Source organism: Lepidochelys kempii, chromosome 15 (genome assembly GCF_965140285.1).
Source record: "Lepidochelys kempii isolate rLepKem1 chromosome 15, rLepKem1.hap1, whole genome shotgun sequence".
Classification (NCBI taxonomy): Eukaryota; Metazoa; Chordata; order Testudines; family Cheloniidae; genus Lepidochelys; species Lepidochelys kempii.
The window spans coordinates 19,875,737-19,898,059 of NC_136394.1; the positions used below are offsets into that span (position 1 = coordinate 19,875,737).

A 22,323-nucleotide genomic window follows, 5' to 3' on the forward strand; every position below is an offset into this window, starting at 1 on the left:
CAGTGTAATTGCTGAACTTTGGACAGTGGTAGATTGTAGCATCTCCATTACTTCGTATCTGTGATCTAGTGAGGAGTACAGGTTCTTAAGATCTCACCAGCTCAAGAAGCTATGCAAGTCACTATTTAGGTATCTCTGAATCTCACTATAACCGGATATCACTGAGAACCTTAGCAGGATTCCAAAAAGGATTAGATATTTATATGAACAACAAGAATATCCAAAATTACAATAATATTTTCTTTTTAACAAAAGAGGTTTGGAAGGGATAGAATCCTTCATGCTTCAGGGCATAAGTCAATCTTGAACTTTTGAGTGTTAGTAGGAAACTTTCCCTGGGGCCAGGTTATCCCACAACTGCTAATTGCAGGAGTTTTTCCTCTGAAGCAGTTTGTATGCTGTCAAACAGGATATTAAACTAGATGAACCACTAGTCTGATCCTGTATAGCAATCCCCCTGAAAAAGCAGTGTAAAAAACAAGTAAGGAGGTTGGGGAGAAGTGAGAAAGAGGAGGAGGAGGAGGAGGAGAAAATTATAATCAGATATACTGACCCACAAGAGAAGATTTTCTTCCACTCCCTAGTTCTAGCAATACCAGCATCCATGCTTCTAAAAAAGTCTCTTTATTAATATTATTTTGTTCTTAAAGTGAAAACTATAGCTCAATTCAGTTGGTAATTCCACAAAAAAGGAGCAGACGATGGAAGAAGCCAATACCACAAAATGTTTATTCATCTCTTTCCTTGGGCATTTAGGGAAGGATTGGGTATAATAGGTAACAATAGTAAAGTCTTGGTAATAAAACGTCACTGAAGCACCTTCCCTCACTCTGCTATTTAATCTTTGCCGAGAAGTGGATAAGGTTGGCAATTATGTGGCGAAAATGCAGGGTATCTGGATCACAAGATTGAAAATCAGTGTTCAGTTTTTAAATATATAAAATACATACCCACACTTCCAAAGACAAATGCATCAAGCATTGTAGACAGAATTTTAAAAAGTGACTAACCTTCCTCATCAGTCAAGGATGTGCTTGCCTTTCTTTTCCTTCCAAATGACAGCGAACCCTAGCATTAAATAATTTAAATGTTCAAACCCATGGAATATAAAGCCAATACATAAACAAGACTTATAGGACAGGAGGAAGCTAAATCTCCATCCAGCTAATCCTTAAATCTAACTATCCATACCAATATTTGTATAATAAGTTGACCAAAGTCAATCAGAGGCATCGACATGAGTTGAATTCCACTGATGTCAATGGGACTGTATGCAGATATAAAGGTCGCTGCAGAGATCACTTTGTAGGATCAGAGCCTATGTGTGTGACTGGGAAAATAATATACCCTTTAAAAAAGTCCAAACATCTTTTTCATCCCTAAACACTAGAATGGCCACTTTGAAGCCCTTATAGGTTCCTGGATAAACATTAACTCTCTTTTCAAAAGGTATTATATTATCAATCTCAGACACACAAAAAATTCAGAACATTCAAATGTCAAAGGTTTATGGTTCCTAACAACTAGGGTGACCAGACAGCAAGTGTGAAAAATCAGGACAGGACAGTGGGACAGGTGTTATAGGTGCCTATATAAGACAAAGCTTCAAATATTGGGACTGTCCCTATAAAATTAGGACATCTGGTCACCCTACTAACAACATACTGTGTTTTCCCCCCTGCACACAATGATGAATCGTTTAAGGCCAAAAACTCAGCATTAAACTTCCATAAATCTGTTTAGTGTCAGTTTGCGTGTTAGTCTAAAAGAGCTAATGTCAGTTTGTGTGTTTATTTGAAACAGACAAAAAAATTAAATATTTCATAAGAAGCAGTAAAATTTAGAATAAATCTGAGACTCTAAGTAACAAGTAAAAAAGAGACTTACCACCTCACTTTCTTTTTCCAATGAAATGTCTTCTGCAGGTTTTGTATCTTTCCCTGGAAAATTATTACAGACATCCAACAGACACTTCAGTAACTTTGTGTTTCTTATGTTAACATTTAATTGCATCCATGAGAAAAACCATCAAGATAAGTAAAGTCTAACAGTAAAACATAATAAATACCATGATTCACAATTTGGATTTCTACTGTCAAAAAGATGAGACCCCATACTTGAGTAAGTGGATGCAAATATGTAAAAACCGTAGGGTGGCCCATGAATTTATACTCCAGTTTTAATAAACTGAAACACAATTACCTTTATTTGAACTTTTCCTTAAATTCAATGCTTTTTTCCTTTTCTCTTGAAATTCAATTTGCAGTTTTATTTCAACAACCTAATATATAAAATTGCAACAAAAATGTGATTAGAGCCTCTAACAAGACTTTAAAACAATCTGGCAGTCACAAATAATTTTTTTTTTTTAAGGAAGTGGACAGTTTACCTGTTCAATATTTGACCAGAAGTATTCGATTTCTCTAGCAATTGAGGCAGCAATACGCCTTAACTTGTTTTGTTCCTCTTTTCTGGCTCTCTCTTCATTAAGTTTCTTTTCCTCATGGTAGCGAGCCACAGTTCTCACCATCTAATAAAAAACATTAGATTCTGAATGAGGTTTCCTCAAAATATACATCAGAACATTTCTTAAAATTAGATTTTTTACCCATCAACTAGATGTTAACTGTAGCATAGTTTCAGTGCACCTATGGTGTAATTAATCTTCAATATTTCTATAATCTTTCTTTGTCAGAAAAGTAACTGGTATGAAATGAAAAAAAAAAAAGACAGAAAAGTCTACTAGATTATGGTCTTATTTACATTAAGGCTACTTTACTAATGCAAAACTAAGTCCTAAGGTTATTGGAATAATTTATAAGATGTATTTTAGAATTTCCTTGTGAAATAAAAAGAAAAGGAGTACTTGTGGCACCTTAGAGACTAACAAATTTATTTGAGCATAAGTTTCGTGAGCTACAGTTCACTTCATCGGATGCATCTAGTGTCCTTTTTCTTTTGTAGAGAAGCAAAGTGTGTGTTGTGAATGGCTTATCTAGTTTTTGTAAAGTCCAGCCACAAGGAAGTTTGTGTGGAAGGTTGGTTTTTTTATGAGAGTATCCAGTTTTGAGAGCTCATTCTTAATCTTTCCCTGTTTGCTGTATAGGATGCTGTAGCTCACGAAAGCTTATGCTCAAATAAATTTGTTAGTCTCTAACGTGCCACAAGAACTCCTTTTCTTTTTGCGGATACAGATTAACGCAGCTGCTACTCTGAAACTTGTGAAATAAGTATTTCAAATATAAACTAAAATAATTTAAAATTTTTGAACAACAAGGTAAGTGGTGCACTGCATTAGGATATCGCCTGTAAGGAGAAGGGATCTGAATTCACAACAATTTAAAATACAGAATAGGAAATGACATACTGAATTAAACCAGTGGTCCTTAATAATCCTACTTCTTGACCCCAGAAGAGGCCAGTACTAGATACTTCAAAGGAAGGTTTAAGAATCAACACAATAATAACCATGGAATAACATGCCCTGATGGGAAGTTTCTTCCTATCCCCAGGCACTGAGGTTATATCTAACACAGCAAAAAAAAACTCGCGGTTGGCTCGTGCCAGCCAACTCAGGATCACAGGGCTTGGGCTGTGGGGCTGTTTCACTGCCATGTAGACTTCTGCGGGTAGGAGGACCCCAAAGCTTGGGTTTTTCTTTGCTGTGTAGACACACACTTAGTGGTTGGTTTATGTACTGAGGTGTTAAGGATTACAGTCCTTTAAAAAGAGAAAAGAAAAAAATAGCACTTACCATATGGTCACAACTTTGGATGTTCTCTTCTACAGAAGTGTCTAATTCTTTGTTTTTGTTTTTTTTCAAAACTTTTACTAAATGTTTCTACTCAACAATATCTTCTGGCAGCATGTTCTAAAGGCTAATGCATACTTTTAAAAAAATATATAACTAATACATTTCCGTATCAGTTTCAAATTTATCTTTCAGTAATCGACTATTCCCTTACTTTTGTATTATGAGTACAGATAAACAGTAGTACCTGATTTATCTACTCTGTACTATTTATTATTTTATATCCTTCATTCTGGTTCCCTCTTATTAATCTCCTAACTAAATTAAAAGTTTTGTCAGTCTCCTCATACGGAAACCTCTTCATGCCTCATTTTCATTGCCTGTCTCTGAATTCCTTCAATTTCTGCTATATTTTTTACGAGATGGGTTGATCAGAACTGAACAAACTATTAACCACCCAACAGTATACATATATCTACTTGTAATAAAAGTGCTATATATTTATTTTTGGATTGGAGGGCGTGGCTGATGTGAGACACACGCACTATGGCCAAAATTTTCAAACTTGCCTAACGTTAGGATCCTAAATCCTTACTGATGCACCTAAATGAGCAGTCTGATTTTCAGAACTGCTGAGAATGCAGCATTTGCCGCTAAAGTCAATGGCAGATGCTAGGTGCTCAACACTTCCAAAAATCAGGCCAGTTATTTAGGTGAAATGCCAATACTTTACACTCCTGGCACTCCCTTCCATCTAAAAACATAAGGATTTTACTATAACTAGACAAAATACGTGTTTCAATAACATTGTTCCAAAGATGACTGACAGCAAGACCAGTTATTTCTCTTCAAAAACATATTTCAAAGTACCTTCTTAGCAGTAACCATCTTCCATCTTCTCTCTTGAGCAAAATCAGTTGCCATCCATTGCATTTCTTCTAGCAGATAATCCCAGTGAGATTTGGGTCTCGGGGCTTCCTGGAGTTTGGGCAATCGTCTCAGAGACCACAAGCCTTCCTTCCTCAGCTCTGCTATTCGTTGATGGATTTGATTTTCCTACAAAAAAAAAAAACACAACAAAAAATCCCTCCACAAATATGTCATGTACAAATACATTTCAATGGCAGATGCCTCTGTCCAGCTGCAGCTATGATAGTAGCTGAATAAAAAAAAAAAAGTGTTATAAAGTCCCAATATCATAAACAAATTTCACATTTAAATTTAATGCTACACCATGGGAAACAAATCAAGTCTGCACATAGCACTGAAGTGCCAAAATTAACAGACTAAATGAGATTCAGTTGTAATAAGAATTACAATAGTTCAAACTGTATTCAACAAAGTGCCTTCGGTAACACAAGACAGACAGACACTTCATATGAAAGCACAGCAAACAACTTACAAGACCTATGAAAACTACACTGAACTATCCTTTTTTACTGAAATCAGAGCTTTACTATATAAGGAAAATATAATAAAGGATAAGACTACTTCACTACAAATCCTTCTTAGCTATTAGGAGAAACAAAATCTACAAGGATCCTGTTAAAGAGGCAGAATGACCTGGCTCAATTTTAGAAAAGTTATCTTACCACAACAGTACATCTTGAGTGATCAGGTGTGATCAATATTATGGAAATACAAAAAAGAAAAATGCATTTAGCAAAGAAGACTGATTTCACTAGCAGTTTTATCTCTAGCTTCTTTGGAACTGCATAAAATATAACCAAAAATGTGAGAAATAAAAATTGGAACTCTCCTGTGTATATTAACAGCTCAACAATGTAACCTTTCTTCACGTTAGCGGTCTTTAGGTTCCGAAAGAAAATTCTTACCAGTTTTACTTGCTCAGCAAGCTTGTCTTGAGAGCTATCCTGAGGTAACACCGCTGCATTCTGAGCTGGGCTCTGTGTTTTAGGTGCTGTAGTTACGGCTAAGCCTGGGGGTTTTGATGCAATAGGAGACAGTGACTTGTTAGTTGCTGGAGAAGTTCTGTTTGTCTGTACTGGATATGAAGAAAGCGGTGCTGTGCCTGAGAGAGCTGCTGGTGGAATAGAGGAGACAGGTGGCAATGAATTCGCCGTAAGACGCTGAGAAGTTTGGGCAGCATCTGCAGATGGTCGTGTCAGCGTCACAGTCTGCGGAGAGATAAGGAACTTTATAATCAAATATTACCTAATGCTGCATTACAGGAGAATATGTTAGCCAGCCAAATGCTGACCTAACTTTAATCCACTAGAAATACTACATTTAAAATGCTTTACAAATGCTTTACTGTTTTACTCAACAAGCTACATCTACATAAGTTTATTTTGTCTTGTAGAGTTTAAAAATTTCAGCCACTTAACATATTTCACATATTTATAAGAACAGACTGCTGTCATTCTCTCCCAGTTATTGCAACAAGAGTTGTTTTAGGAGTAAGCTTTTCACATTAGGCAAACATTAATATTTATATACCTGTTGCTGTATTGCAGCTTGCGGCTGGGACACTTGTGTTGGTGTCTGTCCTTGTATATGGAGTGCTGGCTGTACCTGCTGTTGAACTGGTGTTGGGAGCTGGCTATGTGGAGCAGAAGTGACGGGTACACTTTGGGGCTGGGTCTTCACCTGAATCTGGGGCTGTGCTGGAGACTCTACTATCTGTGGCTGTTGCTGTGAAAGCTGCAGTGCAGCTGGGAGAGACGTTATTGGGACGTTAGCAGGTTGCAGCCTCCCCGGCAGTTGAGGTGGAGGAGTGTGTAAACTTGCTGCATTCTGCACAGGAGGACCTTTGGATGGGTCATACTGTTGCTGGCTTTGTTTCTGTCCAGTGAGCTGTACTGCTTGAGGAGTAGGAGGCATTCCACCTGCAAAGCAAGAGGAAATCAGCACAGATGAATTTAAGTGTCAATGTTCTTTACCACTTTAACCAGAAAATGGTTAGACAGCGAACACATTTTGACTTGTTACTTACTTGGTGATAAGATACCATCACTTTGAAAATACCACATCACAATCACAAAAATAAATCATCATTACAGTAAACAATCTATCAAACAAAGGAATGCAGCTAGCAATTTTTGAATAAGAATCAATTACAATAAAATGCATTCTCTTTACTAAATTGTCTTCTGGATTTCCTAATTGTTTTTTCAACTATTTATGAGTTAGCGGGAGCTCAAAACTCATTGAATGTTATACACGGAGGATGCTGTACATTAACACACTTGGACCAAAAATGACCGTCAGCGAACTAACACCAGTAATGAAGTAAAACCAACATTTATCACACATATGGCAAAGTAGGAGCTACTTTTTTCACAAACCCTTGGTTTAGATCCAGAGCTCCTAAGCTAACCATTTTGCACCAGCACTTGTGACGTACTTCCATGCCCACATGCACCACTGGAGCCCATCACTCAGCTCCTTAAACAAACCAGGCATTGCATACCAAGAATTAATTTACAAGGAGAAGTCTATGGTGGAACTAGGATCTCAGAAGACTAGGAGCCGAAGTTTCTAGTCCCATCACTTTCATCTCCTTGTTAAATTAATTTGCAATTGGCATGTGGTGACAGTACCTTGTGCCGTTGGCATTAGCTGTTGTAGAGGAACTCCTGAAGCCACACCTGGATGCTGAAAAACCATCCCATGACGGCCCACTTCAATTCGTGGTCTCTTAGACGAATCTGTGATATTCAAATTCCATTTATGGCATGGTATAATGGAATGGGTTCAGTTTACAAAGCAAAAGTACTACACATGATTTTAACATCAGCTCAGAAAGCTACAACTCCACTACACATGTGTAGCATTCATGAGGAGTATGCTCCAAGGGCAGAGTTCCTTTATATTTCAAGGTGACCAACTTCACTTTCCCTCAGCCAAATGACAGACTTGTTGATATTTCTACACTTGCCAAATCCAGTCCCATTTGTTGTAAGTGGAACACACTGCACCATACCAGTCACAACGAATAGGCCAAAGGATCTAGCAATTGCCAGAGTGAGGCAAAGCTACATTTCAATAATTATGCAGTAGTGGGTCTTCTATATTCCTTCCAAATAAAATTAAATTGTTGAAGACAAACATACCTGCTGGAGTAAGTGCTTGCTGTCTCTTAAAAGCTTCAATTTCTATGGTATTCACAGTCCCCGTTACTGGAGTCCCTGTGTGCGTTTGCTATTAAAAAAACCAAAAATCATAAAAGTTCAGCTACCTCATCAGTTTCCCTTACAACAACACATGAAGTTACAGTTAATCCAAAGAACACCTACTTGTATTATTAGCGCTTCAAAATGATTGTATACTCTAAAAAGTAAGACTTGTTCAATATCTTCTGGCAATTTTTAAATACTCCTATAACAAAGCTATATAAAGTGACCCTGAGAGTCCTTCATTCAGCTTTCAAGTATAATTATGTTAACTAAAAAGAGGAAATCAGTTATGTGTGTGATAAATTTTGAGTTTCAAGGAAAGTGCTAATAAAACTAGGAAATGGGGTGGGAGAAGAAAATATACTTGGCCATTATTTTTCTGGGTTCCTTTTGCTATTAAGGATTTACATTTATACAAGACCTCTCTCCTCCTGCCATCTGCCTGACGCTGCAATGAAGTTACAACCAAGTGCATGTATCATCACACTGTTATTGCATTAAAAAAAAATAGTCATGTCAAAAATTGAATATTTTTACCTCACTACAGAATTAAATAGATGGCAAATCAGATTGGAAGACACAGCCCTTGCATAGTACTAGTATCAGTAACCAGTAAATATGGTAAAATATAATAAAGACTATTTATTTATTTTTTAAAAATTCAGTATGCAGGGCTAATTTAATTCTGTATGCCAAATATTTGGAAAGCATGTGAATGAAGTTAATTTGGATCTTGAAGAGAGTTTAAGCTTACCAAGAGGCCATCAACATTACTGTGGGCTTCAACAGAAGCTGGTGGTTGGCATGCCTCAGGATTGAGCTCCACAAGTCAGCTGTTTAACTTGGCCAAAAAATGGCTCAGAATCAAAATGTGGAATAAAAAAAATCTCAACCCAGATGTAAATTTCAGCTCCACTTCTCTGAATCCCAGACTTAAATTTATTTTATTATAGCTTGCTATTAGACATAAGCAGCTGACTACTAGAACGTAATGGTACAGCTAGTCAAATGGATATTGAAATTTTGAAGTAAAGCAGGTTGTCTGTATGATCATTTGCATGCTCTTTTGGCCCTCAGCTATTCCACAGCATTGCCAGTAAGGGCTTAAAGTCTAGGAGAGTTTATGGGTGCACAGTTCTTTTGTGCAAATTTCCAAACTATCATGCTATCACCACATACTCTATTATGAGATTAACTATGCAAAAAATAAAGGTTACCCAAAGAAAGCTCTTAACAGCTTTTTCTTTTTTTCTTTTCTTTTTTTTTTTTTTAAAAAAAGAGGAAATTATGCTAGTCGTTAAAAAGGAATTAATTTACCATTCTGTAGTTCTCTAAGTGCAACTGGCTGTTGAAAGTGGCAAAAACTATGCAAATGCATAGTAAGCACTTCCCAAAGGATTTATCACAACATATCATAACATACCTTTTGTATATCTAAATACATCTATACTGAAGACAGTAATTTCTCAAACGGTACATTTAGTCTATTCACAACTCCAATGCTCTCAGGGATTCCTCCTTTCTCCTTCCTCCCCTCTTTTTATAGAAAGCCATACCAATTTAAATAAAGCACAAGAAAGTAAACACAAAACGATATTGAAATAAATTGTAGGTGTCCAAAAATCTTCAGTGTCCTATTGTACAGTATAAACTAACACACACACATCTTATATGCATAGCATCCCATTGTACTTAAGTACTGTAGTATGTATTCTGCTCAACCTCACATATGAGGACCCTGTCCAAGTCTAGGATTAACAGATAGACATTTATGACCACCAGTGGTATGTGTATGGTATTAAGATGTTCATCTGAGTTAAGAATTTTTAGGCAAGCACGGTGGACACTGCCCCAAACTATATGGCATATGCACTCATCCAATATGGTACTCAAATGATTAAGGATTAACTGTCTGCCTTCATTGTTTCCTTTTTAATTCACTACTTTTATTTACATTAACAAACGTAATAATGTTACGTCACGTTGGATATGAAAAACTTTCAAAGAAGTTTTAGTCTGAAGCAGACACCTGGCCCAAACAGTTAAGTTTGGCAAAGTATGATAAATTTAGATGTGTACAATATGACTGATTTCAAATAATGTGTTACAATAAACAATGCACACCTTCCATACAACCATAGAATTGCACAGAATTAATTAATATATCCAACTCAGACACTATTTGTACCAAATGTCTTTCTGAGCAACAACTTAAGCAACCCTTCTCCTCCAAAGCCCACTCTAAAACCCATTTATTTCACCTGACTTCTACTACTGCTCCTGGCTTCGATTTCCAGGTCTATTTGTTTCAGGTTTCTGGACTGACACTTAGTATATGAATGCCTCCAACTTATTTGCATTATTTTTACTGAATTTAGAACATAAGCTTTTGAGAGCAAACACTATGTTTTATATGAAATGCAACTGTACAACACTGGCACTAGAAAATAAATTGTTCTAAATCTTCTTAAAAATAATGAAAAGTTCTGGGTACTATATGGTTATCAGGCAGGATGTCCACCATAATAATTTTAACTTACTGTGCTTACAACACTCCAAATTCAATGACAGAACTGATCAAGATACCTACTATGTTTTATAAACAGCAACAGAGAGAGATGATGTAAGGATGTGAGGCGTACTATCGTTTTTCTGCTAAAAGCTTGGGAATAATCATATTACTCACAGCACTTTGTATATTTTTAGTGTGTCTGCTATTTTCATTTTGAAGTAACTTAGTTCCTATGGAAACTATGATGTCATTAGTATGGGCAGAGCTTACGGACATCCACAAGTGCTATACAAAGTCAACTGATACAATGTTTTCAAATGCATATATTTTAAATGGATTGAACAAAAGATGATATATGACTGACTTTCAAAAACTTTTGAAACCTATGTAATTACTGGCCACATTAAAAAGCATTGGAAACAAACACATCTTCGCTAAACAATTTAATTTTTTTTTAATTTACATAAAATTAATTATATTTGTGAATACAGACAATAATACTGTCTTGACTTAAAGCCCCAGGGCAATCTAGAATGAAGTTAGTGGGGTTGCACAAGTTGTAAGGTAAGGCAGGATATATAGCCCATCAGGTACATTTGCTGTTAAAGATCTTCCTCACCAAAATAGAAGTGCATAACATTTGAGCTGAAAGAGAATATTTCAACTACAGAATTAGGGCTTATCCTTTGTGGGCCAACAGCAAGAGGGTAACAGCCAGGTACACTGAAGTAGGTCTGAAATACCCAGTAGAAGGCAGTGATGTACACACAAGCTAGCCTGTGTTAAAAGTGCATCGCCACAGATCCATATAATTAGTTCTGTTTATAGATGTCATTCCTCTCTTTAGATACCTTCTTCAGTGTGCTCCCATCCAAAAACAAACTTCTGTCTAAAATGGGACCCTCTAAACACTTTTATTTCTTCTACCTGATACCCATGATAAATCTAGTGAAAGTGAGGTAAGTTGGAGTACTTATGATGACTCATTTTGAAGTTTTTCGGTAGAAAAATGCATCATACAATCTATATAGCAAGCAAGGAAAATCTAATACCTTCTGCAGGCATATACAAAAACCTTCAATCAATCAAGAAAAAAGAAAGAAATTGAGAAGAAATCCACAGTTACAATGCCACAGACAGAGAAATCCAAACTACTACTATGCAGAATGCACAAATGAACCAAATGCTTTAGGGAAACAAACGACAAACAAACCAAAGTGAAAAACATTCAAGCTGAAAGTTGATGAAATAAGCCAGCAACTTTGAGACAAGAAAGATTTAACTTTCCTCAACACCCAATAAACATTCATGCGTTTCAAGATTTGAAGTTATTTTTGGTTTTGTTTGTTTTAGATGACAACGGATGGGCTCTTGGGAAAATACGAATTCTGCTAAGAAATATCAAATCTGAATGAAGAAAAAAAAATCTGGGATGAGACTACATTTTAGAACCATTGAAAAGTACCTGAAACGGTTGCTGCTGGGATGAAAAAGCAGCAGAAACATTTGGAGGAAGCTGGGTTGCTATAGCAACAGGAGTACCAGTCTGCCCATCCTTTCCTGTCACAACCTTTACCTGAGAGAAAATATTTTGGGGAAAACAAAAAAACAAAAAAAAAGGGAGAATCATTTTCTTTTTAAAAGTTTTTAAAACTGATCAACACACTTGTTTTACACTGTACTGATGGTACCTCACTGAAGAGGGGATTATAACTAAATGACCATTAGTACAGTTTGGTTTGAATATAGACAATTTTTGAAGAGTTCTGTTTCATTTTTAATAGCAGAACAGAGTGAGAGGGGGACAGACTACCTCCAATGACTCTCACCACTGAAAAACTGTCTTAAATCCAGATTAAGTAACAGTGTGGGTTAAATTTAATTATCTCAGTTCCTAGTTGACAACAAATTAGCATGACAGACAGTCTGAACTCAAGAGAGCCCGAACATTTATTTAAGCAATGAGCATAGCCACCATTCTCTCTCCCCCATTAATTTCCAAAGTGATCAGCCCTTCCAGGCAAGGGATGAGGTGCATTGCTTTAGCAGAAAGTGATAAAGAGGGGGAGAAATAAAAGAGAGGAAGACCAAAAATACAAAGAAAGAAAACATACTCAAAAGGTGCCTTGATTTGCAAAAGCTATCTTAATTTGTTAGGTCAAACAAGTTTATTGGCACAGTTTGCAAAATCCTACAACAGTTAAAATGATTACAACTTTTATGAGCAATTAGCTGTTCACATATAGCATAAATATAACTGTCTGTATAAGTTAAACTGTGCCTTAGAACTAAAAAAAGAGTGAGCAAACTTGAACCCCAAAAGACAGAGGCAGATCCTCAGCTGGTGTGCACTGTCAATGCTCTAGTGACTTCAATGGATCTATGTCAATTTATCAGGTGAGGATGTGCCCCTGAATTTGTACAACAGACCTGGCCATTTCAGCTAGTGACAAATAAATAGACCAACAAGGACAGGCAAACAATTTGACAATAAATTTCAAACCACAAGGAATAATTCATGGACACCCATTGCTGATTTTAAAAAATAAATAAATAAGACATCCTGTTATCACAATTTAAGCTACTGTGTGCAGAAACCAATTATTTCTTCAAAATTATCAGTATCTGATCTTAGTCACAGTTTAATTTCTTCTCCCGTCAAACATACTAAATGCTACACATTATGCTACAACTTCTGACCCATCTGCAAATTCAAACTAAAGCTGGGGCCACTAGTAACCCTTTAGTTTAAAGGTTCATCAACTTTTCATTGAAGATATATGGAACTGTTATAGAAATGTCAAACATACTCAAGTCTTTTTGAATGGAATCCTTTTGCAAACTGGCAAATACATACCCTTCCCTATTTTGGATACATAATTTGAAAAAGGGTATTTCAGAGTTTCAAGTGGTATCAATTTACTCATTGTGCCAAACATGACATCACAACTACTTGCTACACAACTGTCAGAGTCTGCTCAAGACAGGTTTTGCTCAGGCCACCAAAATGTACCGGGTAGAGGGGTACCGCAGGTCAGAATTAATATGCACTGATATAACTAATCAGGAAAAATTGTGCATCATATTTGGTTACCATATTTGGTTCAAGTCACTTGCCATTACTAAGCATGGAATTCATTCAAAGAACTTTAATATTTTGTTTAATTAAAACAGGAAACTGTTTTTTTATGCACAAACTATAAATTCTTTGGACAAAAGCCAAGTTCCAAGTTAAGGTTGTTTTTCCATCTCATTATTTTTTTTAATGTAGGTATTACATGATGATAACTTATAAATTAAAATTACTCTAGGATACATAATAATTTTTTATAAGCTAACATGCTTCCAGCAACAATTCAAAACTTCTGTGGGTTTAGGATAGAGCTTAACTATTTTGTGTGGGGACTTGAATACTGACATGAACTTGGTCAGTGAGAAAACAAGTGTACTTTCCTTCAAAGCCCTAATTCTTTTCCCCTCTATTAAATTACCTCTGTTCTTAAAATACATGCTTCCAATTGTATGCTCAAACCAACCTTCAGTTTCAGTCGTCACATAGCAAAATTACAATTCACTCAGAATCTTCATTAAAAAGTTTGCTCTATTACTTCAATCAGAAATAAAATTTAAAATATCTCTAAGGTATAATTTAAGGTAGAATCCAATACATTGGTATCCAATTGCCACAATTTAATTTAGTGTTTTATTCCAAACTATTAAACAATAGATTTCTTACCTCATCATTGATAACCTCAGATTGTTCTTCCTCTTCCTCCTCCTCAAGGTCCAAGTCATTTTGCCTCAGGTATGCTTGTAATGGAACACAGTGTTTCTTCTTAAAAGCTAAGAAGTCCATCATATTCCCTTGAAGATGTTGCAAGAAAAATAGTTCAATCAAATATTCCTTAAAAGTCTCCCTCAGAATCTCCATCTGTTTGTGGTGATGATCCAAACACTGCTTTCTCATCTGAGCAGCTTCTTGGGTGGCAGGCGGAATCTCCTCCAACTTTTTAGGTTGTTTTTTCACTCCTGTACTTACCGTAGGAGTAAGAGGAAGATTAGACAGACCCTGTGGTACAGTGGCTCGTGAAGGGCTCGTAGGAGGGGGTGGTGATGTCATTCCAAAAGCAGGTGGTCCTCCAACTCCAGCTATTAATCCACCAGAAGCCCTATCAAATCCTATGGGTCTGCTCAACTGCTGCCCTTGAAGTGCTTGCTGCTGCTGCATGAGCTGCCCTTGAATAATATTGCTGATCTGCGGTGGCAAGTTAGTCGTTGTAATATGACCGGGGCTAGTCAATGGTTGCATGTTTGCTCCACTAGCTACAGGACTTTGAGGTCCAAGATGATGAATGGTGCCACCAGTCTGTGAATGAGGTTGTGAAAGCCTGCGTTCTCGTACAGTTGCAGGTGTCCCAGAAGATGGAATTTGTACCTGTGCTGCAGTTCCTTGAGCAATTTGTGCAATTCCGGATCCTTCTTGATATACAAAGTGTCCACCATTTGAAGGGCTCAGACTGATCTGTCGCACAAGCAAACTAGCATCTACAAATCCTCTAGTAGGGCTCTGGCTGCACATACCCAAGCCAGAACCTGGAGTGCCTGCCCGAACATTTGGTAGTGACTGCACTGGTACAGGACTGGGTTGTGTAGGGCTTTGAGACTGAACCTGCTGGGGCAATGGTGAAGTAACTTGAATATACGATGGAGATCCATGCTCAAACCTCCTTTGCTGAGGGCTAAACTGAAAATTTGGTGATGTTGGATTTGGTATTGGCAAAGGGGTAAGTGTTATCTGTTGGTTTCCTGATGCTACCGGTCCAACATTCTGCAGTGTGATGTTCACATTCTGCCCAGTTACCGGACTTCTACTCATTATAAATTGCTGTATTTGGTAACTGGGGGACTGTGGTGCAGATGGGCTTGCAGAAGGAGCAAATGAAGTTGCAGGGGACTGCGGTAAGTTTGTCTGCTGCTCTTCTCCCTCACTACCTGTGAAGGATCTGGACCTCTGGAGCTGACGCTGAACATTCTGAGGACCGTTCCCATGGTGCATTTTCACCTTTTTGGTTTTTTAAAGTAAATTCTAAAGGAATACATAAAAACAGAAATTTAGTGACGCTAACTTTTTTGGGGTAACTGAATGTTAGAAGATAGACATTTGAGTAAGAATGTAGAAGTTTTTCTGCCTCAAAATTAGGAACACATTCTACCGTTAGAGTTAATTAAACCAATAACCTTCATGCAATTATTCAAAATATGGATGGTCTGAAACACAACCACCCCAACTATATTTACTATCTAAACCTCTGATACGCTTCTCTGGCCGTCTAAGACATTCTGGAATAACCCACAGCAAGATGGTAGAACAAGGCATACGTTCCTCTTTTGACCAACCAAGCTGAGATGAAAGTTAAAAGGCCGCTTTCTCCTTCCAGTTGCTGTGGAAGATCCACAAGAAATGAAGGCTCCATTTTTTAAACATATCTAATTTGGCTCAACAACATTATCTAAAGTGAAAAATGTTCTGGTTTTCAAGTTATTTGGCATTCTAGTGTAGTACAATCTCACTGATGTGCACTGACAGGGAGACTGATTGCCAAAGACTGGGCACTGCAAATTAGCAGGAGAATCAAAAGAAAGCTAATATTTCAAAAAACCTACCTTGCTCATTTATTTTGAAAACTGCAGTTCCATTTCTAATACTTCACTGCATACAAATATGTTGGTCTATAGTGTGCCAAACCTCTTCACTCCCCCGTTTCTTGTCATGGTTGCTGGCTAGTTTAAATCTAAACTCCTAGGAACAAGGAGTTGTTATATTAATTTGTCTGTCAAACACTAATCATGCTTGGCAATCTACAAATAAGTGAAAATGCACAATCAACCCTTGATAATGAGACCTCATCAGCACACCCCGCTATTAACCTCCTGGCTGGAAAGCGGGAAGGGCGATTACCCTTTGAATTACGGGCTCGAGCGGTGCTCCCGTAACACGAATTACTTCAGGCAAGTGAATCCTGATTTCTCAGAACTCCCAGTTTTAACAGGTTGCAATGCGGCCCCACGCCCGGACGGAAACCGAGACCTGTCTGTAGAGACCGGCCCTGGATAGCCCCGAGACTGGCGGGGCAGGCGAGCGTTCACGTCCCCCCCGATCATCATCACACGGCTCGCCGCCGCCAGCGCAAAGCGGGAGGATGCTGCTCAGCGGGGAGCCGTGGGGGCGGGGTGTGAATTCCCCTTTACACTTAACTCCTAACGGCCCCGGGAACTCCCGGGAACCCGCCTCCCCGGTCGCCCGCGGCGGGGCAGGAGCAGAGACCAAGGCCCGCGCCGCAGCCTCCCCCCGCGGGTGGGACGGGTGCCCCGCAGCCCGGGCCCGGCCGCAGCCCCAGGCCTGCCCGGCTCCGCGGACGGAGCGGGGCGGAGGGGAGGGGAGCCCGGCACCCTCCGCTCCGGCACCCCCGGCGGGGATCCACTTACCCCAGCGGCCGGGGCCGCACTTTCCCTTCCCTCCTCACAGGAAGCTGGGGGCCGTCACCGGGGGGGGGGGGAACACATCCGCTACGGGCGCTGATAGGAGACAAACGGCGAATTCCGTTCCTGCACCGAGACTCCCGCACTGCGTATGCGCAGTGGCTCGAACCGAACAGCGGGAGCAGCAGGATTGCGCTAGGGGCAGCGGGCAGCGTAGCGGATGTGTCCGGCCCCCCAGCTTCCTGGGAGGAGGGAAGGGAAAGTGCGGCCCCGGCGCCTGGGGTAAGTGGGTCCCCGCCGGGGCTGCCGAGCTCCCCTGCACCCGTCCCACGCGAGGAGCGGGCCTTGGTCTGGGGATTCCCGGGGCCGTTTGAAAAATGGAGCCTACATTTCTCCTGGATCTTCCACAGCAAGTGGAAGGAGAAAGCGGCCTTTTAACTTTCATCTCAGCTTGGTTGGTCAAAAGAGGAACGTATGCCTTGTTCTACCATCTTGCTGTGGGTTATTCCAGAATGTCTTAGACGGCCAGAGAAGCGTATCAGAGGTTTAGATAGTAAATATAGTTGGGGTGGTTGTGTTTCAGACCATCCATATTTTGAATAATTGCATGAAGGTTATTGGTTTAATTAACTCTAACGGTAGAATGTGTTCCTAATTTTGAGGCAGAAAAACTTCTACATTCTTACTCAAATGTCTATCTTCTAACATTCAGTTACCCCAAAAAAGTTAGCGTCACTAAATTTCTGTTTTTATGTATTCCTTTAGAATTTACTTTAAAAAACCAAAAAGGTGAAAATGCACCATGGGAACGGTCCTCAGAATGTTCAGCGTCAGCTCCAGAGGTCCAGATCCTTCACAGGTAGTGAGGGAGAAGAGCAGCAGACAAACTTACCGCAGTCCCCTGCAACTTCATTTGCTCCTTCTGCAAGCCCATCTGCACCACAGTCCCCCAGTTACCAAATACAGCAATTTATAATGAGTAGAAGTCCGGTAACTGGGCAGAATGTGAACATCACACTGCAGAATGTTGGACCGGTAGCATCAGGAAACCAACAGATAACACTTACCCCTTTGCCAATACCAAATCCAACATCACCAAATTTTCAGTTTAGCCCTCAGCAAAGGAGGTTTGAGCATGGATCTCCATCGTATATTCAAGTTACTTCACCATTGCCCCAGCAGGTTCAGTCTCAAAGCCCTACACAACCCAGTCCTGTACCAGTGCAGTCACTACCAAATGTTCGGGCAGGCACTCCAGGTTCTGGCTTGGGTATGTGCAGCCAGAGCCCTACTAGAGGATTTGTAGATGCTAGTTTGCTTGTGCGACAGATCAGTCTGAGCCCTTCAAATGGTGGACACTTTGTATATCAAGAAGGATCCGGAATTGCACAAATTGCTCAAGGAACTGCAGCACAGGTACAAATTCCATCTTCTGGGACACCTGCAACTGTACGAGAACGCAGGCTTTCACAACCTCATTCACAGACTGGTGGCACCATTCATCATCTTGGACCTCAAAGTCTTGTAGCTAGTGGAGCAAACATGCAACCATTGACTAGCCCCGGTCATGTTACAACTACTAACTTGCCACCGCAGATCAGCAATATTATTCAAGGGCAGCTCATGCAGCAGCAGCAAGCACTTCAAGGGCAGCAGTTGAGCAGACCCATAGGATTTGATAGGGCTTCTGGTGGATTAATAGCTGGAGTTGGAGGACCCAACTCCACAGGCCCGCACCGCAGCTTCTCCCCGCGCATGGGATGGGTGCAGGGCGGAGGGGAGCCCAGCACCTCCCACTCTGGCACCCCCGGAGGGGACCCACTTACCCCAAGAGCTGGGGCCACACTTTCCATTCCCTCCTCACAGGAAGCTGGGGACTGTCACTGGGGATAAATACATCTCTTACGGGCGCTGATAGGAGACAAACCGCGAGTTCCGTTCCTGTACTGTGACTCCCTCACTGCGTATGCGCAATGGCTCAAACCAAACAGTGGGAGCAGCAGGATTGCGCTAGGGGTAGGGGGCAGGTCGCCCCATACGCGTGTCCTGTCTTTGGCATGCTAGGGAGGACAGCCAGGAACCAGGACCCTCATCCTTGCTAATCATATCACCCGCTCAGAGTGATTGGAGTGAGAGAGCAGGGCAGGGACACAACACAGAGAGCAGTGGGGCGGGAGAGGATCCCCTCAGGATGGAGCTCAGCATAGGGCACATTAGCAAGCCCTGGGAGATTTTCTACACAGACCCCATACCCACCCTCCAGAGGCATTTAAAGCAGGGCCACCCAAGCTGTGTGTTGGGAATGTCCACAGGGGGTCAGAGGGGAAAGAATCTTAACCCAGGCCACACACTTTGTTAACAGCGTACATAGGAACATGAGACATGCACAGAGGTGAAAGTTAGCTGGTACGGTCCAGTACGGCATACTGGCAAAAGCCAGTATGCCGCACCAGACCAGACCGGCTTCCCCGGTGGTGATTTAAAGGGCCCAGTGCTCCTGCCACTGCGGGGAGCCCCGGGCCCTTTAAATCACCTCCGGAGCTCCAGCAGCGGGGCTTTAAAGGGCCTGGGGCTCCCCGCAGTGGCAGGAGCACCAGGCTCTTTAAATCCCTGCCTGAGCCTGACTGCTGGAGCCCCAGGGCTCCGGCAGGGATTTAAAGGGCCCAGAGCTCTGCAGCAGCCGGAGCCCCAGGCCCTTAAATTTGCCCTGGGGCTCTCAGCCGCCTCTGCAGTCGGTAGCTCCGGGGTGATTTAAAGGCCCCGGGGCTCCCAGCCAGAGTCCCGGGGCCTTTAAATCACCTCTTCCAGTTGAGGCCATGCCCCCTTCAAGTTACTTTCACCCCCAGACACGCACAAAGAAACAGGACAGAAAGAAGGCAATTTATATAAAAAAGAAAGGACACTTTATTGTTCAACTTACACTCGGTTTAGGCAGTATGTCAGTGCTCACTGAATTCCTACTTTACAGCACTAAAGATTCATCTAAAAATTTAGTTTGCATTTTGTTTCCATACACCTAACAGGACACCTATTCAGTTCAGTAGCTCTAACAAAAAAAAGCCAGCAGTTTTTACTTTTACGCATTCCATTTAGTGCAACACTCCACAAGTAAAATGTACTTCTGTTTAAAAAATAACTGGCTATTATTTGATATTGTTCTGGAGACAATAGCCTAGCACAATGATGAACATGTTGATTACACCTCTGTCTCTGTAATTTAGTTATTCACTGCTTTGGTACAGAAAGATGGTTATTTTCTGTCAGCAGAAAGCATTTCATTTTAACAGACCTTTTATCTGTACATTACAATTAATATATTTTCAATGTTGAGTACATTTTTCTTTTTTCAGATTTCAGTAATAACTTCTCTTGCATTTATGTCTGTAAAAAAGTGCTCGAGTCTTCATTTGGAAAATAAAATGTGGACAACCTGCGGATTTTATTGTCATGGTTTAGCAAATATAAAATACTGTACTTTTCTGCTTATTCTAATGTAATCATTAGTTCAACAAGGTTTCATAGATGCTTTCACAGTATGAAAGTAGGTAATCTGTGCACTTTTACTTGATAATTTTGGTTGAGACTGCTGAGTTCTGTACACCTGGGGTCAGTGAATGGAGAGAGACTATTGTCAGGACCTGTTCCTCTATTGATTTCTGGGGGATCAACTGAGCTGTAGCCATTGCTGCAGAAATCATTTAGGCGTGGTGACCTGCAGGTGGTGACTGGGACACTGCCGCAGTTTGTGACTGAGCCTGAACCTAAATTATAGATGAAGGTAAGTTACTAGCTGATTGTACATTTTACACAGTCAAAAATGTGAAACAAAGGTAAGAGATGGCAGAAACTCTGGAGAAGCCAGAGACTAAGAATATAACTGGAAGTCAGGAGAATGAAATGCTGTTCCCAAACATGATACTGATTTACTGTGTGGTTTTCGCCAAATCACTTAATTTCTCTGTAATCAGTTTTGCCATTTATAAAATAAGAGAAATGAGACCAAGATTCTTGGAGTTAATAAGGATAATATTATTTTGCACTTATGTAGCACATATCTGGGGATTTCAAAATCACCTTACAAACATTAATTCTCAGAAAACACCTGTGAGGTGAGTAATGCTTTCATTTTACAGATAAGAAGATACTCATAGAAAGATTGATTGGCTCCAGGTTACAGAACTGATCAGTGGCCGAGCTGACAACAGAACCTTGGAAAACCCAATTTTTAAAAAATCCTTAGCAGGTCACTTAAAGGAGAAGATCATCTCTAGTACCTGGCTTACCGACGAGCAAAGTAGTAGTGATGCAAAACTGTCAAAACAACACTGAAAAGCATATATCATTTGAATGAGACAGCAGGCAAAGGTGCTTACCTTTTTTACACAGTAGCTTGGCCTTGAACCATCTGGGAATGAATGGCTCTGTTGCTGAGCTACTTGATGTGTAAGTTTTGGAAACTGATGGACATGTACATCCAATGTCTGGGCTCCTGCAAATCAGCAGTAAAATAAGGTGCAAATGTTAGTATTTAGAATGTAACACACATTTATTCTAAGAATATCATCAAAATGTCTACCTTTTCCTATTATATTTCTATCTAACCATATATATTATTGTGATATAAAATTTAGTTTCTGACAGGATTTGACAAAAGTCCACTTCCACTGGCAAACAGGACATTTTTCTAGTCTTGCCTACAAATTCCAGTATGCAAAATTAGACACATTCTAGAAATATAAAAATAAATGGAAGGACTATCAATTATTGTGCATCATGGATATTACTACAACTTACAAAGTTACTTTGCAACCAAATATATTGTTTAAAAGGGTGCTTTCAATAAGAGTCTTCTAAAAGCACCAAAAAAGTAGGAAAAATATTAGTCTATGCTATAAATTTAGTAACCTAATTTAAAAACCTTTAAAATTTAAGTGTCAAAGTGGTTCTGAAGTCCAATTAATTTAATAAATTGGAAGAAATTTATAAGATTGCCTCTGAGTGAGATTTCTTTGTACCTGCTGCTTTCTGTGGATGCCCAAGGGCAACAGTAATCTCAGTGACAGAGATCTCAGTAAGAGGGAGCGTTGCAGCTCCTGCAGATGGTACAATTGTTGGTGGAACAGACATCACTGGAAGATTTGCCTGAGGAACTTGTGCTGCCTGAGGTGTTTGGATCTGGATCTGTCCTTGTGCTTGAAGCTGGGAAGCAGAAACAAGAATCTGAGCAGCAAGGAATCAGGATCAAAGAATATTAGTTGTTTTTCACTAGATCTTTGCAACATGACAATTATATGTTCAGAAACTGAATATAAAAGCTTTATCTAATCCACTGGAATCATTTTACATCTAGCTCTGTTGTGTTTGGGACCTTTTGGGTTTTTTTTAAATACGGTACACTTGAGGTTTGTAACAGTGGTGCTAGTTATGGTAACAGTGAGGGC

At 39.8% G+C, this 22,323-nt stretch overlaps 3 protein-coding genes across 30 annotated transcripts in view; 1 reads left to right on the top strand and 2 right to left on the bottom strand.

The window, feature by feature from the left end:
- EP400 (E1A binding protein p400) overlaps positions 1–16,967 on the bottom strand; it is a 63,510-nt gene extending 46,543 nt beyond the window's left edge. For 7 of the 16 annotated variants that reach the window (XM_073312729.2, XM_073312735.2, XM_073312727.2 and 4 more), the window contains exons 1-13: positions 16,889–16,967; positions 16,067–16,202; positions 14,139–15,488; positions 11,868–11,978; positions 7,828–7,915; positions 7,315–7,422; positions 6,212–6,600; positions 5,587–5,889; positions 4,622–4,807; positions 2,390–2,530; positions 2,203–2,281; positions 1,888–1,940; positions 1,011–1,068 (exon numbers count right to left, since the gene is read on the bottom strand). In XM_073312729.2, coding sequence (XP_073168830.2) covers positions 1,011–1,068; positions 1,888–1,940; positions 2,203–2,281; positions 2,390–2,530; positions 4,622–4,807; positions 5,587–5,889; positions 6,212–6,600; positions 7,315–7,422; positions 7,828–7,915; positions 11,868–11,978; positions 14,139–15,458 — 2,836 coding nt within the window. In that variant the 5' untranslated portion in view covers positions 15,459–15,488; positions 16,067–16,202; positions 16,889–16,967. The other 9 variants (XM_073312722.2, XM_073312723.2, XM_073312731.2 and 6 more) reach the window with 9 other exon arrangements.
- Positions 16,968–17,011: 44 nt separating this feature from the next.
- Positions 17,012–19,389, top strand: LOC140898635 (putative EP400-like protein). Of its 5 annotated transcripts, none has more exons than XM_073312748.2 (2): positions 17,012–17,435; positions 17,648–19,389. In XM_073312748.2, the coding sequence occupies exon 2, from the start codon at positions 17,678–17,680 to the stop codon at positions 18,773–18,775; it is 1,098 nt and encodes a 365-aa protein (XP_073168849.1). In that variant the 5' UTR covers positions 17,012–17,435; positions 17,648–17,677; the 3' UTR covers positions 18,776–19,389. The 5 variants fall into 5 exon arrangements, with proteins under 5 accessions (XP_073168849.1, XP_073168851.1, XP_073168852.1 ...); XM_073312750.2 differs by having other exon boundaries at positions 17,012–17,379; XM_073312751.2 differs by having other exon boundaries at positions 17,012–17,354.
- A 373-nt stretch (positions 19,390–19,762) lies between these two features.
- Positions 19,763–22,323, bottom strand: part of LOC140898633 (E1A-binding protein p400) — a 55,751-nt gene continuing 53,190 nt past the window's right edge. For 8 of the 9 annotated variants that reach the window (XM_073312743.2, XM_073312742.2, XM_073312738.2 and 5 more), the window contains 3 exons: positions 21,898–22,081; positions 21,256–21,371; positions 19,763–20,643 (listed from right to left, as the gene is read on the bottom strand). In XM_073312743.2, the coding sequence (XP_073168844.2) occupies positions 20,581–20,643; positions 21,256–21,371; positions 21,898–22,081 (363 nt within the window). In that variant the 3' untranslated portion in view covers positions 19,763–20,580. Of the gene's footprint in view, positions 20,644–21,255; positions 21,372–21,897; positions 22,082–22,323 lie in introns of those variants that run through there. The other variant, XR_012155050.2, reaches the window with a different exon arrangement.